We start from the raw sequence: 19,593 nt of genomic DNA, 5'->3' as shown, positions 1-19,593 counted from the left end.
TGGTGAGAACTTTGAATGCCCAAGTGCTTCACAGAAGTTTATAATGCAGAGTCGTGAAAATAAAAATAAAAAATTTTTTCCACAAAAAAGATTTTTGAGCCCCCAAATTTTTATTTTGACAAGCGTAACAAGAGAAATTGGACCACAACAGTTGTTGTCCAATTTGTGCTGAGTACACTGATACCCCATGTGTGGTGGGGACCACTGTTTGAACGCATAGCAGAGCTCGGAAGGGAAGGAACCCCATTTTGGAATGCAGACTTTGATAGAATGGTCTGCGGGCATTATGTTGCGTTTGCAGAGACCCTGATGTACCTAAACAGTAGAAACCCCCCACAAGTGACCGCATTTTGGAAACTAGAGCCCCCTAGGAACTTATCTAGATGTGTGGTGAGAACTTTGAATGCCCAAGTGCTTCACAGACGTTTATAATGCAGAGTTGTGAAAATAAAAAATGTTTTTTTTCCACAAAAAAGATTTTTTAGCCCCCAAGTTTTTATTTTCACAAGGGTAACAGGAGAAATTGGACCCCAAAAGTTGTTGTCCAATTTATCCCGAGTACGCTGATGCCCCATATGTGGGGGTAAACCACTGTTTGGGTGCACGGCAGAGCTCGGAAGGGAGGGAGCACCATTTGACTTTTTGAGCGCAAAATTGGCTGTGGCGTTTAGAGACCCCCTGATGTACCTAAACAGTGGAAACCCCCCCCAAATCTAACTCCAACCCTAACCCCAACACACCCCTAAGGCTTCTTTCACACTTCAGTTGTTTGGCGTCAGTCAGCTCCGACATAGTTCCGGATCCGTCACAATTGTTGAGAAAACGGTTCTAACGGATCAGTTTTTTTGACGGATCCGTTACTTGGGGGTTGTCTGGGAAAAGTATCTACTTTTTGGAGCATGCACAATTGAAAAAGCGGATTGGGGCGACGGATCCGTCGCCCATAGGCGGCCATTCTATGGAATGACGAACGCGACGGATCCGTCGCGAATCGCCATTTCGGCGCAGACAAAAAACTTTACAATAGCCGACAATGTCTAGATGACGTCCGCCAAATCTCGACGGATCTGTCACATGGCGGATGGAACGGACGACCATCCGCCACAATCCGTCGCTAATGCATGTCTATGGGAATATAGCGGAACCGCCAAAAAAAAATGGCGGATCCGCTATTTGATGAAAATGGCGGTTTCAGACTGACGCCAAAAGACTGAAGTGTGAAAGAGGCCTAACCCTAATGCCAACCCGATCCATAATCCTAATCACAACCCTAAGGATAATCGCAACCCTAACCTCAAAACAACCATAACCCTAATCAGAACCCTAAATCCAACACACCCCTAATCCTAATCTCAACCCTAACCTCAAACCTAACCCTAATCCCAATACACCCCTAATCCCAACCCTACCCTTAACCCTAATCCCAAACCTAACCGTAATCCCAAACGTAACCCTAATGCCAACCCTAATCCCAACCCTAATCCCAACCCTAATCCCAACCCTAACCCTAACTTTAGCCGCAACCCTAGTCCTAACTTTAGCCCCAACCCTAACCCTAAATTTAGCCCCAGCCCTAACCCTAAATTTAGACCCAACCCTAAATTTAGCTACAACCCTAACCCTAAATTTAGCCCCAACCCTAGCCCTAACCCTAGCCCTAACCCTAATTTTAGCCCCAACTCTTCTCTCCTGCCGGCCGGCAGATGGCAGCAGAGAGCGGGCGCACTGCGCATGCGCCCGCCATTTTCTTTTTATAGGAAGAAGCCGGCGGCCAGGAGAAGACACAGGAGGACCCAGGGACAGCGGTAAGTATGATAGGGTCCCCGAATCCCCCTATTTCTCTGTACTCTGATGTGCGATCACATCAGAGGACAGAGAATTACACATCACTTTTTTTTTTTTTTGCGGTCGCCGGTAAACCGTTAATTACCGGCGATCGCAAAACAGGGGTCGGTAAAAACCGACCCCGATCATGTTCTTTGGGGTCTCGGCTACCCCCAGCAGCCGAGACCCCAAAGATCTCCCAGGTGCCGGCCGGCGGGCGCACTGCGCGTGCGCCCGCCATTTTTAAGATGGCGGCGCCCATGGGGAGCCACGAGGAGCACCGGGGGAGACAGGTGAGTATCGGGGGGCATCGGGGGCGACCGGGGACCCCATTTCTCTGTCCTCCGATGTGCGATCACATCGGAGGACAGAGAAATTAAATGGGAAATCGCGGTTTTTTTTTTTTTGCGATCGCCGGTAAACGGTTAATTACCAGTGATCGCAACTCGGGGGTCGGTAAAAAAACCCCGAATCATGTCCTCTGGGGTCTCGGCTACCCCCGGTAACCGAGACCCCAGAGAAAATCCGACTCTGGGGGTCGCTATTCACTTTTTCCACAGCGCCGTTAATTAACGGCGCTGTGGTTTAAGTACCCTTACCTGCCACTGTTAAAAGGCGTATCGGCGGTCGTTAAGGGGTTAAAAAAGCCAACATAAAATACAATGATCTAATGCAGTTGGAGGATAAAAGACAAAGATGTTTTAATGTAGATTAGACTCAATCACTGGCAGTATATATTTTTTATAAAATTAACAGATTGATCTATTGTCTAAGTAGCCAAAGAAAACAGTAGGTCTGAGGTTACCTGGGTGGCACGCTATCTGTAGATGTGCTTGCTTCACTTTCTTCATTGTTGTCGGTTTGCATTTCACTTTCTTCAACAGAGGTCACTAAATCAGAAGCATCAAGCATTTCGAGATCACATATCGTTTCTTTGGAACTGCATCCTGGATTGGCTTTCTTTTTTTGCTCTTCTACAACTTCATGGGCTTCTGCAACAGTGCCTGTCTGATGTTTTGGCAGTGGCTGAAGAAAGGCATCCAACTTCTGCTCTCTGGCATCGGTACGCACCATTTGATGGGCATACACTTTGTCACCGGACTTGAGTGCAGTCGAGGTGCTGGATGCAGGCTTCACCACTTCACTAGCAGATACCAATGCTCCAAGTAATAATGTCTATTCCAAAAGCAAGCAGAACATCTGCTATTATATCCAAAGGGCAAGAACAATACTGTAACTACTATTAGCTAAAAAACACAGCAAATACAAGGCAACAAGCATTAACCATTTTTCCCACCAAATTAAGTTTTCTCCTTCCTGATCAGACCACATTTATCAGATCTGTCACTTTCTGTGGTAATAATGACTCTGCAATGCTTCTAGATACCCTAGAGATTATGAGATCATTTTCTTCATGACACATTGTACTTTATGTTCATGGTAAATTTAGATATGATTTAAGTTTATGAAAATAATACAAATCTGACAAATTTAGAAAGTCACAATTTTTTAACTTTGAATTTTTACGCCCTTTTAACAAATCCTATGTCACAAAATGGTTAACATTCCCTACACGTCTCTTTATATTAGCATTATATTTGAAGTGTCTTTTTTTTTTTGGTATCTAATATATAATTGCCTAGAATACTACTTCCTGCAATTTGTGCCAACTTCCGTGGCTTTGTCCGGAGCTACTGTCCGGAGCTATTGTCCGGAGCTATTGTCCGGAGCTATTGTCCGGAGCTAATGTCCGGAGCTAATGTCCGGAGCTAATGTCCGGAGATAAGTGACGTCACCAGTGTCCTACACCCAGGCAGAGCACAGTGGCCCCAGGCAGAGCACAGGGGCCCCAGGCAGAACATGGGGCCCCAGGCAGAACATGGGGCCCCGGGCAGAGCACAGGGGCCCCAGGCAGAGCACAGGGGCCCCAGGCAGCATATAGGGCCGCAGGCAGAGCACAGTGGCCCCAGGCAGAGCACACACCAAATCGGAGGCCGAGGGGCCCCGCCAACCAAATCGGAGGCCGAGGGGCCCCGCCCACCAAATCGAAGGCCGAGCGGCCCCGCCCACCAAAGCGGAGGCCGAGGGGCCCGGCCCCGCCCACCAAAGCGGAGGCCGAGGGGCCCCGACCACCACATCGGAGGCCGAGGGGCCCCGACCACCACATCGGAGGCCGAGGGGCCCCGCCCACCAAATCGGAGGCCGAGGGTCCCCGCCCACCAAATCGGAGGCCGAGGGTCCCCGCCCACCAAATCGGAGGCCGACGGGCCCCACCCACCAAAGCGGAGGCCGAGGGTCCCCGCCCACCAAATCGGAGGCCGAGGGTCCCCGCCCACCAAATCGGAGGCCGAGGGTCCCCGCCCACCAAATTGGAGGCCGAGGGGCCCCGCCCACCAAATCGGAGGCCGAGAGTCCCCGCCCACCAAATCGGAGGCCGAGGGGCTTCGCCAACCAAATCGGAGGCCGAGGAGCCCCGCCCACCAAATCGAAGGCCGAGCGGCCCCGCCCACCAAAACGGAGGCCGAGGGGCCTGGCCCCGCCCACCAAAGCGGAGGCCGAGGGGCCCCGCCCACCACATCGGAGGCCGAGGAGCCCCGCCCACCAAAGCGGAGGCAGAGGGACCCCGCCCACCAAAGCGGAGGCAGAGGGACCCCGCCCACCAAATCTGAGGCCGTGGGGCCCCGCCAACCAAAGCGGAGGCCGAGGGTCCCCGCCCACCAAATCGGAGGCAGAGGGACCCCGCCCACCAAATCGGAGGCAGAGGGGCCCCGTCCACCAAATCGGAGGCCGAGGGTCCCCGCCCACCAAATCGGAGGTCGAGGGTCCCCGCCCACCAAATCGGAGGCCGAGGGTCCCCGCCACAAAATCGGAGGCTGAGGGTCCCCACCCACCAAATCGGAGGACGAGGGGCCCCACCAACCAAATCGGAGGCCGAGGAGCCCCGCCCACCAAAAGTAAGTGCGGCCCCAAAAGTAAGTGCGCCCCCGAGTGCAAAAGTAAGTGCGCCCCCGGGTGCAAAAGTAAGTGCGCCTCCGGGTGCAAAAGTAAGTGCGCCTCCGGGTGCAAAAGTAAGTGCGCCCCCGGGTGCAAAAGTAAGTGCGCCCCCGGGTGCAAAAGTAAGTGCGCCTCCGGGTGCAAAAGTAAGTGCGCCCCCGGGTGCAAAAGTAAGCGCGCCCCCGGCCCCGGGTGCAAAAGTAAGCGCACCCCCCAGTCCCGTGTGTGAAAAGTGCTGCTGTAAAGCTGGTAGCGCTGTTCAAGCACCATGTATTTCCTTCAGGAAATGCCCATCTAATATATAATTGCCTAGAATACTACTTCCTGCAATTTGTGCCAACTTCCGTGGCTTTGTCCGGAGCTAATGTCCGGAGCTAATGTCCGGAGCTAATGTCCGGAGATAATGTCCGGAGATAAGTGACGTCACCAGTGTCCTACACCCAGGCAGAGCACAGGGGCCCCAGGCAGAGCAGTGGCCCCAGGCAGAGCACAGGGGCCCCAGGCAGCATATGGGGCCCCAGGCAGAGCACAGTGGTCCCAGGCAGCATATGGGGCCCCAGGCAGAGCACAGGGGCCCCAGGCAGCATATGGGGCCCCAGGCAGAGCACAGGGGCCCCAGGCAGAGCACAGGGGCCCCAGGCAGAGCACAGGGGCCCCAGGCAGAGCACAGGGGCCCCAGGCAGAGCACAGGGGCCCCAGGCAGCATATGGGGCCCCAGGCAGAGCACAGGGGCCCCAGGCAGAGCACAGGGGCCCCAGGCAGAGCACAGGGGCCCCAGGCAGAGCACAGGGGCCCCAGGCAGCATATGGGGCCCCAGGCAGCATATGGGGCCCCAGGCAGAGCACAGTGGCCCCAGGCAGAGCACAGGGGCCCCAGGCAGAACATGGGGCCCCAGGCAGAGCACAGGGGCCCCAGGCAGCATATGGGGCCCCAGGCAGAGCACAGTGGTCCCAGGCAGAGCACAGGGGCCCCAGGCAGCATATGGGGCCCCAGGCAGAGCACAGTGGCCCCAGGCAGAGCACAGGGGCCCCAGGCAGCATATGGGGCCCCAGGCAGAGCACAGGGGCCCCAGGCAGCATATGGGGCCCCAGGCAGAGCACAGGGGCCCCAGGCAGCATATGGGGCCCCAGGCAGAGCACAGTGGCCCCAGGCAGAGCACAGGGGCCCCAGGCAGCATATGGGGCCCCAGGCAGCCTATGGGGCCCCAGGCAGAGCACAGTGGCCCCAGGCAGAACATGGGGCCCCAGGCAGAGCACAGGGGCCCCAGGCAGAGCACAGGGGCCCCAGGCAGCATATGGGGCCCCAGGCAGAGCACAGTGGTCCCAGGTAGAGCACAGGGGCCCCAGGCAGCCTATGGGGCCCCAGGCAGAGCACAGGGGCCCCAGGCAGCGTATGGGGCCCCAGGCAGCATATGGGGCCCCAGGCAGAGCACAGTGGCCCCAGGCAGAGCACAGGGGCCCCAGGCAGAACATGGGGCCCCAGGCAGAACATGGGGCCCCAGGCAGAGCACAGGGGCCCCAGGCAGCATATGGGGCCCCAGGCAGAGCACAGGGGCCCCAGGCAACATATGGGGCCTCAGGCAGAGCACAGGGGCCCCAGGCAGCATACGGGGCCCCAGGCAGAGCACAGCGATATTTTGGACCACTGTGCGGTGTTTCAGACCCCCTGTGTGATGTCTGGGGCCCTGTTCTTAAGTATATTAAAGATTAAAGTAACGTATATTAAAGTATATTATAGATCAAATTTGACACGTTTATGAGCACCATTGAGTGATATACTCAAGAATGACATAATTTTTCAACATTTTATGGTTTCAAACTGTAAACACTCAGAGTTTTTTTTACTTCAACCAGAAAACCTTAACGGTTCATAAAAAACTTGACTGTTCAGGATATGATAAAAGTCATAGTATTCTGAATCTTTAACTTATAAAGATACCTTTACATGGGGTGATTATTGGTTCCAGAGAGGCTTTCGGACGATAATCGTACACATGGCTGGTGACAGGACAATACAATATAAACGTTCAAAGGTAAACACTGATAACATTAAAATCTAATATATAATTGCCTAGAATACTACTTCCGGCAATTTGTGCCAACTTCCGTGGCTTTGTCCGGAGATAATGTCCGGAGATAAGTGACGTCACCAGCGTCCTACACCCGCTCAGGGTGGACAAAGATATATGCCTTCGTGGTGCGCGGCACTTTTCTGATTGGTTGCCGCCTGCCGCGAGCGACCAATCAGAAATGTGCCGTACTGTCAAGAATTGTCAAGAGCTGGTGAGTGCAGCCATTTTTTGTTTTTTCTTACTATTATTTATTAATTGTATTATTCTTACATTTGAATAAATAAAGTATATATGGATTCTAGACTCCCGATTCTTTAGAATCGGGCTGCCATCTAGTGGTATTATAAGAGAATGGGTGATACAAAAATGTATTTTGCACATTTTCATCTTTATTACCAAAGAGAGAGTACATGTGCTAATTCATTTTATGCTAAAAAAAGGGTTAGAATATGAGCAGATGCAACTAATCCGGATGTTTGTCGGCTCCATGATGTGAATGGTAACTGGCATCTGAGTAACAGAACCTTTTGTGACGTTGTGAAAAATCCAGCATGTGGACATAGGCATAACTGATATGTTATAACCTTGGCTGTGATGATTACTATTAATTGCTTAACTGGTACCCTGGAGTGTAACGTACTTGGAAGCATTTTCACTTCATGCAAGGTGTCTACTTTTGGAAAATGCAGCATGTGAGTACTAAGATATGTTTTTATTTTAATGGTCAGTTTATCTGCACAAATTAAAAGCCTGAAAACAACTAACAATATGGTTATTTTAATATCCATTTTCCCATGTGAAATTATAAAACATCTAGGATTGTTTCCAAAGACCCAGCAAATCTTACAGACAAGTGTAAAGATACTGTTCTAGTTGTAGGAAAGTAGACCCATGAGCCACTAGATGGGACAGTAATTTGTATGAAACCTCGTTAAAGGCCATGCCACAGACACTACTGGGTTGGTCTTTGACTGGGTGGAGAAAATATTTTAATCTGGTCTCTTGTCATTCACATGTAGATTTCCATTAGTTTTATGAATCTTGGAATTGCTGCATTAACCAGTTGCACACCTTAACGGGTTATATACATATGCGGCAAAGACAAGGCTGCCTCATATGTAGCAGCATTAGAGAAAGCACAGTTTGGAACAGCAGTGAGAATACATTGCCATCAATCAAGCAGAAGCACTTGCCCTACGGCAAGCAGGAAGCCAGTAACTTGGGGAGCAGTGAACGCCTGAAAAGAAGTCTTAGGGCAAATCCTGTAACTACTATACCTGTGTAAAGTATATCCTGGAAGAATTGGATCCCAGTAGTTTGCTCTCTATATGTTGCTGAACTCGCTCAATTATACTTTCTTCATGTAGAAAGTGGACTTCATGCTTCGTTGGGTGAACATTTACATCAACATTCTGTGGAGCTATCTCTAAGCTGTAACAGGTATTAAAAGAAACCCCATCAGTATCTACATTAGGTTAAAGGAAATTTGTCAGCAGGGTTTTGCCATGTAATCTGACTGCAGCATAATAGTGGCAGAGGTACCAATTCCAGTGATGTGTCACTTGCACAGCAGCTTGCTGTAGTCTCAATACAATCAGAGTTTTATCAGTAGGGGATTATTACTGCTGGACTAGGTCACGTGCAAGTCAGACCAGTAAATCTGTGTAACTCAGTTTGCTAACAATATACAGTGTACACAGGAAGCTGCCAATCAGTGGTGTGGGCAGGTTACAGAGGGCTCTACAGTTACGACCGCCTTCATCTGTAGAGAGCCTGTATTTTCAGTGACTTTGCTAATCCGGCGGAACTCTTTTGAACAAAAGTTTGCGCAGACTAGGCCGGCCGGCACTCTGCCAGCGCCTATCCTCACAAGTTCAGCTCGGGACCAGATTCAGGATTCTAGCATTTTTGCCCAGCACGAATCGTTAGGATTATACACTGCTCAAAAAGATAAAGGGAACACTAAAATTTCACATCCTAGATATCACTGAATGAAATATTCCAGTTGTAAATCTTTATTATTACATAGTGGAATGTGTTGAGAAAATAAAATCTAAAAATTATCAATGTAAATCACAACTAATGTCCCACGGAGGTCTGCAGTTGGAATGATGCTCAAAATCAAAGTGGAAAATGAAGTTACAGGCTGATCCAACTTCAGTGGAAATGCCTCAAGACAAGGAAATGATGCTCAGTAGTGTGTGTGGCCTCCATGTGCCTGTATGACCTCCCTACAATGCCTGGGCATGATCCTGAAGACGTGGCGGAGGGTCTCCTGAGGGATCTTCTCCTAGATCTGAACTAAAGCATCTGCCAACTCCTGGACAGTCTGTGGTGCAATGTGACGTTGGTGGATGGTGCGAGACATGATGTCCCAGATGTGTTCAATCGGATTCAGGTCTGGGGAACGGGTGGGCCAGCCCATAGCTTCAATGACTTCATCTTGCAGGAACTGCTGACACTCCAGCCACATGACGTCTGGCATTGTCCTGTATTAGGAGGAACCCAGGGCCAACTGCACCAGCTTATGGTCTCACAAGGGGTCTGAGGATCTCATCTCGTTACCTAATGGTAGTCAGGCTACCTCTGGCAAGCACATGGAGGGCTGTGAGGCCCTCCAAAGAAATGCCACCCCACACCATTACTGACCCACTGCCAAACTGGTCATGCTGAAGGATGTTGCAGGCAGCAGATCTCTCTCCAGTGTCTCCAGACTCTGTCACATGTGCTCAGTGCTTTCATCTGTGAAGAGCACAGGGCGCCACTGGCAAATTTCCCAATCCTGGTGTTCTGTGGCAAATGCAAAGCGTCCTGCACGGTCTTGGGCTGTGAACACAACCTCCATCTGCGGACGTCAGGCACTCAGACCATCCTCATGGAGTCGGGTTCTAACCGTTTGTGTAGACACATGCACATTTATAGCCTGTCGGAGGTCATTTTGCAGGGTTCTGGCAGTGCTCCTCCAGTTCCTCCTTGCACAAAGGGTGAGGTAGCGGTCCTGCTGCTGGCTTGTTGCCCTCCCACAGCCCCCTCCATGTCTCTAGGTGTACTGGCCTGTCTCCTGGTAGCGCCTTCAGCCTCCGGACACTACGCTGACAGACACAGCAAACCTTCTTGCCACAGCTCGCATTGATGTGCCATCCTGGATGAGCTGCACTACCTGAGCCACTTGTGTGGGTTATACAGTCCGTCTCATGCTAACACGAGTGTGAAAGCACAACCAACATTCAAAAGTGACCAAAACATCAGCCAGAAAGCACTGGTACTGAGATGTGGTCTGTGGTCCTCACCTGCAGAACCACTCCTTTATTGAGTGTCTTGATAATTGCCAATAATTTCCATCTGTTGTCTATCCCATTTGCACAACAGCATGTGAAATTGATTGTCAAACAGTGTTGCTTCCTAAGTGGACAGTTTGATTTCACAGAAGTTTGATTTACATGGAGCTATACTCTGTTGTTCAAGTGTTCCCTTTATTTTTTTGAGGTGTGTGTGTGTCTGTGTGTCTATAATTATATATACAGTACAGACCAAAAGTTTGGACACACCTCATTTAAAGATTTTTCGTGACTTTGAAAATTGTAAATTCACGCTGAAGGCATCAAAACTATGAATTAACACATGTGGAATTATATACTTAACAAAAAGTGTGAAACAACTGAAAATATGTCTTATATTTTAGGTTCTTCAAAGTAGCCACCTTTTGCTTTGATGACTGCTTTGCCCACTCTTGGCATTCTCTTGATGAGCTTCAAGAGATAGTCACCGGAAATGATCTTCCAACAATCTTGAAGGAGTTCCCAGAGATGCTTAGCACTTGTTGGCCCTTTTGCCTTCACTCTGCGGTCCAGCTCACCCCAAACCATCTCGATTGGGTTCAGGTGTGGTGACTGTGGAGGCCAGGTCATCTGGTGTAGCACCCCATAACTCTCCTTCTTGGTCAAATAGCCCTTACACAGCCTGGTGGTGTGTTTGGGGTCATTGTCCTGTTGAAAAATAAATGATGGTCCAACTAAATGCAAACCAGATGGAATAGCATGCCGCTGCAAGATGCTGTGGTAGCCATGCTGGTTCAGTATGCCTTCAATTTTGAATAAATCCCCAACAGTGTTACCAGCAAAGCACCCCCACCACCATCACACCTCCTCCTCCATGCTTCATGGTGGGTACCAGGCATATAGAGTCCATCCTTTCACCTTTTCTGCGTCACACAAAAACACGGTGGTTGGAGCCAAATATCTCAAATTTGGACTCATCAGACCAAAGCACAGATTTCCACTGGTCTAATGTCCATTCCTTGTGTTCTTTAGCCCAAACAAGTCTCTTCTGCTTGTTGCCTGTCCTTAGTAGTGGTTTCCTAGCAGCTATTTTACCATGAAGGCCTGCTGCACAAAGTCTCCTCTTAGCAGTTGTAGAGATGTGTCTGCTGCTAGAACTCTGTGTCTCATTGACCTGGTCTCTAATCTGAGCAGCTGTTAACCTGCGATTTCTGAGGCTGGTGACTCAGATAAACTTATCCTCAGAAGCAGAGGTGACTCTTGGTCATCCTTCCCTGGGGCGGTCCTCGTGTGAGCCAGTTTCTTTGTAGCACTTGATGGTTTTTGCCACTGCACTTGGGGACACTTTCAAAGTTTTCCCAATTTTTCGGACTGACTGACCTTCATTTCTTACAGTAATGATGGCCACTTGTTTTTCTTTACTTAGAATTTGTATTATGGCAAGAAAAAAGCAGCTAACAGTCTATTCAGCAGGACTATCAGCTGTGTATCCACCAGACTTCTGCACAACACAACTGATGGTCCCAACACCATTTAAAAGGCAAGAAATCCCACTTCTTAAACCTGATAGGGCACACCTGTGAAGTGAAAACCATTTCCGTTGACTACCTCTTGAAGCTCATCAAGAGAACGGCTAGAGTGTGCAAAGCAGTCATCAAAGCAAAAAAATAGAGTCGGGTGCAGAGCCCCCCAGGCATAGTGCCTTTCAAGATGTGTAAGCTGCCCATGCCATAAGCACAAATGCAATGCCATAACATAAGAAATGCAGGCTTTTGGACTATGCACTGCCACCAAGCAGTGTTTGTGGTTTTCATAGAGAACTTCATATTTTAATTAATCTGATCACAGAACGGTTTTCCATTTTGCTTCAATCTATCTTAAATGAGCAGTGCCCAGAGAAGACAGCAACATTTCTGGTATTGTTCTGATCTATCGCTGCATTTCACGTTAAACGGCATCCCAACACTTTTGGAATTGAGTTTGTGCGTGCGGATATATATATATATATATATATATATATATATATATATATATATATATATATATATATATATATATATATATATATATATATATATATATTTTATATATATATATATTTTATATATATTTTATATAAAAATACACACACATACACAGGTGGTTCCTACTAAATTGTAATATCAAAAAGTTAATTTATTTCAGTTCTTCAATACAAAAAGCCAATGAAAACCCAAACGTCATTATCTCAGTAAATTAGAATACTTTATAACACGAGCTTAAATTTTTTTTTTTAAATCCGAAATGTTGGCCTACTGAAATGTGTATTCACTAAATGCACTCAATACTTAGTCGGGGCTCCTTTTGCATCAACGCAGTGTGGCATGGAGGCGATCAGCCTGTCGCACTGCTGACGTGTTATGGAAGCCCAGGTTGCTTTGATAGCAGCCTTCAGCTCGTCTTCATTTTTGGGTCTGGTGTCTCATCTTCCTCTTGACATTACTCCATAGATCTATGGGGTTAAGATCAGGTGAGTTTGCTGGCCAATCAAGCACAGAGATACTGTTGTATTTAAACCAGGTATTGGTACTTTTGGCAGTGTGGACAGGTGTCAAGTCCTGCTGAAGAATGAATATTTCCATCTCCAGAAAGCTTGTCGGCAGAGAGACGCATGAAGTGCTCTACAATTTCCTGGCATAGGGCTGTGCTGACTTTGATCTTGATAAAATACAGTGGACCTACACCAGATGATATGGCTCCCCAAACCATCACTGATTGTGGAAACTTCACACTAGACCTCAAGCAGCTTGTATTGTGTGCCTCTCCACTCTTCCTCCAAACTCTGGGACCTTGATTTCCAAATGAAATCCAAAATTTACTTTCATCTGAAATTACCTTGGACCACTGAGCAACAGTCCAGTTCTTTTTCTCGTTGGCCCAGGTAAGACGCTTCTGGCGTTGTCTATTGATTTTGAGTGGCTTGACACAAGGAATACAACACTTGTAACCCATGTCCTGGATATGTCCATGCGTGGTGGCTCTTGAAGCAATGACTCCAGCAGCAGTCCACTCCTTGTGAATCTCCCCCAAATTTTTGAATGGCCTTTTCTTAACAATACTTTCAAGGCTGCACTTATCCAGCTTACTTGTGCTCTTTTTTTTCTACCACACTTTTTCCTTCCACTCAACTTTCCATTAATATGCTTGGACACAGCACTCTGTGTACAGCCAGCTTCTTTAGCAATGACCTTTTGTGGCTTACCCTCCTTGTGGAGTGTGTGCCTTCTGGACATCTGTCAAGTCAGCAGTCTTCCCATGATTGTGGAGCCTATTGAAACAAACTAAGGGAACTTTTTAAATGCTAAGGAAGCCTTTCCAGATGTTTTTTTTAATTACAGTATATACCCATGTATAAGCCGACCCTAGTATAAGCCGAGGCACCTAATTTTGCCACGTCATTGTCCCTGTCAGCATGGCTCCCCCATCCCTGTCAAAAAACATTCTATTTACCTTGACTGCGCGCCTGGTGGCACTGCATCTCGTTCTTTCCAGCGCCAGCAGCTCTTCCGGTTGAGCGATCACGTGGCCTCGCTCATTAAGGTAATGAATATGCACTCCATGCCTACGGTAGTGGAGAGACGTGCATATTCATTACCTTAATGAGCGGGGCCACGTGATCGCTTGGCTGGAAAAGCTGCTGGTGCCGGAACGCACAAGATGTACTGTCAGCGAGCGGGCGCCTGAAGGTGAGTAGGATGTGTGCTGGAAGCCGGCGGCTGCGGCTGGTACTGTGCGCTATTATAGCATATATTGCCTCTGTGACCTGCTGCTCCCCCCTACCCCGCTGGCCCTCTGGGACTATTGCCTCGTGTTTAAGCCGAGGTGGGCGTTTTCAGCACAAAAAAAATGTGCTGAAAAACTCGGCTTATACACGAGTATATACGGTATTCTAATATACTGAGATAATGAGTTTTGTGTTTTCATTGGCTGTAAGCAATAATCATCAACATTAACAGAAATAAACACTTGAAATAGATCACTGTTTGTAATGACTCTATACAATATATGAGTTTCACGTTTTGTATTGAAGAACTGAAATAAATTAGCGTTTTGATGATATTCTAATTTTGTGAGAAGTATCTGTACATACACCCACAAATACATAAACACCTATATCTCTTGCTTTTAATCACAGTACTTTACAACAGAGCAAAGCTAAATGAGATGCAATGCTTACCTCAGGTACAGAAAAGGATGAGTGTTCTTTGGCAAATAAGATGCATAAACGGATTCTATAGCTTTCTTCAATGCAGTAGATTCTACAAGTCTTGCTGTGGATAAACAGAACTCTTAAAAATAAACTACATAAAAATACAAGATGGTGTTTTGACAAGACACTATTTTCATTAAAACAAATTAAATTATAATTCTTTATTCTACCATAGAATGCAAAATCCAAATGGGACATAAGGCTACTTTCACACTAGCGTCGGCCCGACACCCGTTGTGAAAATAATGCCCGACGTGGGCAGCGGAAGCAGTTTTACAACGCTTCCGCTGCCCATTGTGAAGTCCGGGGAAGAGGGGGCGGAGTTCCGGCCACGCATGCACGGTCGGAAATGGTGGTCCCGATGCACGAAAAAACGTTACATGTAACTTTTTTTGTGCCGACGCTTCCAGTGTGCGACGCATGGACATACGTCGCAATGTGCCGCTAATGTAAGTATATGGGCAAAAAAACGCATCCTGCGGGCACGTTTGCAGGATGCGTTTTTTTTGCCATAGTGGCGCATTGTGACGTATTCCAAACGACGCTAGTGTGAAAGTAGCCTAAGTGAAAAACATTTTTTTGTCATACTTTTCATATTTTAGGGTCTCGGTACATTGTAGTAAAGGACCCCAATTTTTTTCTTTTTCACCTGAGTGGATCTACCGAGGGGAACACTACTATCCCTTGACACTGGAATGGATATTAACCCCTTCACCCCCAAGGGTGGTTTGCACGTTATGGACCGGGCCAATTTTTACAATTCTGACCACTGTCCCTTTATGAGGTTATAACTCTGGAAAGCTTCAACGGATCCTGGTGATTCTGACATTGTTTTCTCGTGACATATTGTACTTCATGATAGTGGTAAAATTTCTTTGATATTACCTGCGTTTATTTGTGAAAAAAATGGAAATTTGGCGAAAATTTTGAAAATTTCGCAATTTTCCAAATTTGAATTTTTATGCAATTAAATCACAGTGATATGTCACACAAAATACTTAATAAGTAACATTTCCCACATGTCTGCTTTACATCAGCACCATTTTGGAACCAACATTTTTTTTTCTTAGGGAGTTATAAGGGTTAAAAGTTGACCAGCAATTTCTCATTTTTACAACACCATTTTTTTTTAGGGACCACATCTCATTTGAAGTCATTTTGAGGGGTCTATATGATAGAAAATAACCAAGTGTGACACCATTCTAAAAACTGCACCCCTCAAGGTGCTCAAAACCACATTCAAAAAGTTTATTAACCCTTCAGGTGTTTCACAGGAATTTTTGGAATGTTTAAATAAAAATGAACATTTAACTTTTTTTCACACAAAATTTACTTCAGCTCCAATTTGTTTTATTTTACCAAGGGTAACAGGAAAAAATGGACCCCAAAAGATGTTATACAATTTATCCTGAGTACGCCGATACTCCATATGTAGGGGTAAACCACTGTTTGGGCGCATGACAGAGCTCGGAAGCGAAGGAGCGCCATTTGACTTTTCAATGCAAAATTGACTGGAATTGAGATGGGACGCCATGTTGCGTTTGGAGAGCCACTGATGTGCCTAAACATTGAAACCCCCCACAAGTGACACCATTTTGGAAAGTAGACCCCCTAAGGAACTTATCTAGAGGTGTGGTGAGCACTTTGACCCACCAAGTGCTTCACAGAAGTTTATAATGCAGAACCGTAAAAATAAAAAATCATATTTTTTCACAAAAATGATCTTTTTGCCCCCAATTTTTTATTTTCCCAAGGGTAAGAGAAGAAATTGGACCCCAAAAGTTGTTGTACAATTTGTCCTGAGTACGATGATACCCCATATGTGGGGGTAAACCACTGTTTGGGCGCATGGGAGAGCTCGGAAGGGAAGGAGCGCCGTTTGACTTTTCACTGCAAAATTGACAGGAATTGAGATGGGACGCCATGTTGCGTTTGGAGAGCCACTGATGTGCCTAAACATTGAAACCCCCCACAAGTGACACCATTTTGGAAAGTAGACCCCCTAAGGAACTTATCTAGATGTGTGGTGAGCACTTTGACCCACCAAGTGCTTCACAGAAGTTTATAATGCAGAACCGTAAAAATAAAAAATCATATTTTTTCACAAAAATGATCTTTTCGCCCCCAATTTTTTATTTTCCCAAGGGTAAGAGAAGAAATTGGACCCCAAAAGTTGTTGTACAATTTGTCCTGAGTACGCTGATACCCCATATGTGGGGGTAAACCACTGTTTGGGCGCATGGGAGAGCTCGGAAGGGAAGAAGCGCCGTTTGACTTTTCACTGCAAAATTGACAGGAATTGAGATGGGACGCCATGTTGCGTTTGGAGAGCCACTGATGTGCCTAAACATTGAAACCCCCCACAAGTGACACCATTTTGGAAAGTAGACCCCCTAAGGAACTTATCTAGATGTGTGGTGAGCACTTTGACCCACCAAGTGCTTCACAGAAGTTTATAATGCAGAGCCGTAAAAATAAAACAAATTTTTTTTCCCACAAAAATTATTTTTTAGCCCCAAGGGTAACAGGAGAAATTGGACCCCAATAGTTGTTGTCCAATTTGTCCTGAGTACGCTGATACCCCATATGTGGGGGGGAACCACCGTTTGGGCACATGGGAGGGCTCGGAAGGGATGGAGCGCCATTTGGAATGCAGACTTAGATGGAATGGTCTGCAGGCATCACATTGCGTTTGCAGAGCCCCTAATGTACCTAAACAGTAAACCCCCCCACAAGTGACACCATTTTGGAAAGTAGACCCCGTAAGGAACTCATCTAGATGTGTTGTGAGAGCTTTGAACCCCCAAGTGTTTCACTACAGTTTATAACGCAGAGCCGTGCAAATAAAAAATATTTTTTTTCCACAAAAATTATTTTTTAGCCCCCAGTTTTGTATTTTTCCAAGGGTAACAGGAGAAATTGGACCCTATATATTGTTGTCCAATTTGTCCTGAGTACGCTGATACCTGATATCTGGGGTGAACCACCGTTTGAGCGCATGGCAGAGCTCGGAAGGGAAGGATCATCATTTGCAATGCAGACTTAGATGGATTGGTCTACAGGCGTCACATTGCGTTTGCAGAGCCCCTAATGTACCTAAACAGTATAAACCCCCCACAAGTGACCCAATATTGGAAACTAGACCCCCCAAGGAACTTATCTAGTTGTGTTGTGAGAACTTTGAACCCCCAAGCGTTTCACTACAGTTTAGAACTCAGAGCCGTGAAGATAAAAAAAATAAAAAATTTCCCCCAAAAATTATTTTTTAGCCCCCAGTTTTGTATTTTCCCAATGGTAACAGGAGAAATTGGACCCCAAAAGTTGTTGTCCAATTTGTCTTGAGTACGCTGATACCCCATATGTGGGGGGGAACCACCGTTTGGGCGCATGGGAGGGCTCGGAAAGGAAGGAGCGCCATTTGGAACGCAGACTTAGATGGAATGGTCTGCAGGCGTCACATTGCGTTTGCAGAGCCCCTAATGTACCTAAACAGTAGAAACCCCCCACAAGTGACACCATTTTGGAAAGTAGAACCCCTAAGGAACTCATCTAGATGTGTTGTGAGAGCTTTGAACCCCCAAGTGTTTCACTACAGTTTATAACGCAGATCCATGCAAATAATTTTTTTTTTTTTTTTCCACAAAAATTATTTTTTAGCCCCTAGTTTTGTATTTTCCCAAGGGTAACAGGAGAAATTGGACCCCAAAAGTTGTTCTCCAATGTGTTCCGAGTACGCTGATACCCCATATTGTTGGGGTAAACCCCTGTTTGGGCGCACAGGAGAGCTTGGAAGGGAAGAAGCACTGTTTTACTTTTTCAACGCAGAATTGGCTGGAATTGAAATCGGACGCCATGTCACGTTTGGAGAGCCCCTGATGTGCCTAAACAGTGGAAACCCCCCAATTATAACTGAAACCCTAATCCAAACACACCCCTTACCCTAATCCCAACGGTAACCCTAACCACACCTCTAACCCAGACACACCCCTAACCCTAATCCCAACCCTAATCCCAACCGTAAATGTAATCCAAACCCTAACCCTAACTTTAGCCCCAACTCTAGCCCTAACCCTAACCCTAGCCCTAACCCTAATGGGAAAATGGAAATAAATACATTTTTTACATTTTTTTAATTTTTCCCTAACTAAGCGGGTGATGAAGGGGGGTTTGATTTACTTTTATAGCGGGTTATTTAGCGGATTTTTATGATTGTCAGCCATCACACATGAAAGACGCTTTTTATTGCAAAAAATATTTTTTGCGTTACCACATTTTGAGAGCTATAATTTTTCCATATTTGAGACCACAGAGTCATGTGAGGTCTTGTTTTTTGTGGGACGAGTTGACGTTTTTATTGGTAACATGTTCGGGCACGGGATATTTTTTTGATCGCTTTTTATTCCGATTTTTGTGAGGCAGAATGACCAAAAACCAGCTATTCATGAATTTCTTTTGGGGGAGGCGTTTATACCGTTCCGCGTTTGGTAAAATTGATAAAGCAGTTTTATTCTTCGGGTCAGTACGATTACAGCGATACCTCATTTATATCATTTTTTTTTGTTTTGGCGCTTTTATACGATAAAAGCTATTTTATAGAAAAAATAATTATTTTGGCATCGCTTTATTCTGAGGACTATAACTTTTATTTTTTCGCACATGATGGTGTATGGCGGCTCGTTTTTTGCGGGACAAGATGACGTTTTCAGCGGTACCATGGTTATTTATATCCGTCTTTTTGATCGCGTGTTATTCCACTTTTTGTTTGGCGGTATGAGAATAAAGCGTTGTTTTTTGCCTCGTTTTTTTTTTTTTTTTTACGGTGTTCACTGAAGGGGTTAACTAGTGATATAGTTTTATAGGTGGGGTCGTTACGGACGTCGCGATACTAAATATGTGTACTTTTATTGTTTGATTTTTTTTTATTTAGATAAAGAAATGTATTTATGGGAATAATATTTTTTTTTAATTTATTTATTTAGGAATTTTTTTTTAATTTTTTTTTTACACATGTGGACATTTTTTTTTAACTTTTTTACTTTGTCCCAGGGGGGGAAATTACAGATCATTGATCTGGCAGTGTGCACAGCACTCTGTCAGATCGACGATCTGCTGTGCAGGGCTGCAGGCTTACCAAGTGTCTGCTCTGAGCAGACACTCGGTAAGCCACCTCCCTCCCT

The 19,593-nt window shown here is 46.5% G+C and overlaps 1 protein-coding gene across 3 annotated transcripts in view; it reads right to left on the bottom strand.

The window, feature by feature from the left end:
- The window catches only part of MLH1 (mutL homolog 1), a 113,930-nt gene that overhangs the window by 49,564 nt on the left and 44,773 nt on the right, over nt 1-19,593 (bottom strand). For all 3 annotated transcript variants that reach the window (XM_077269328.1, XM_077269329.1, XM_077269330.1), the window contains 3 exons: nt 14,384-14,477; nt 8,167-8,320; nt 2,630-3,000 (listed from right to left, as the gene is read on the bottom strand). In XM_077269328.1, the coding sequence (XP_077125443.1) occupies nt 2,630-3,000; nt 8,167-8,320; nt 14,384-14,477 (619 nt within the window). The remainder of the gene's footprint in view (nt 1-2,629; nt 3,001-8,166; nt 8,321-14,383; nt 14,478-19,593) is intronic.

This window comes from Ranitomeya variabilis, chromosome 6, assembly GCF_051348905.1.
Source record: "Ranitomeya variabilis isolate aRanVar5 chromosome 6, aRanVar5.hap1, whole genome shotgun sequence".
Taxonomy (NCBI): domain Eukaryota; kingdom Metazoa; phylum Chordata; class Amphibia; order Anura; family Dendrobatidae; genus Ranitomeya; species Ranitomeya variabilis.
This window is presented reverse-complemented; position numbering and strand designations above follow the sequence as displayed.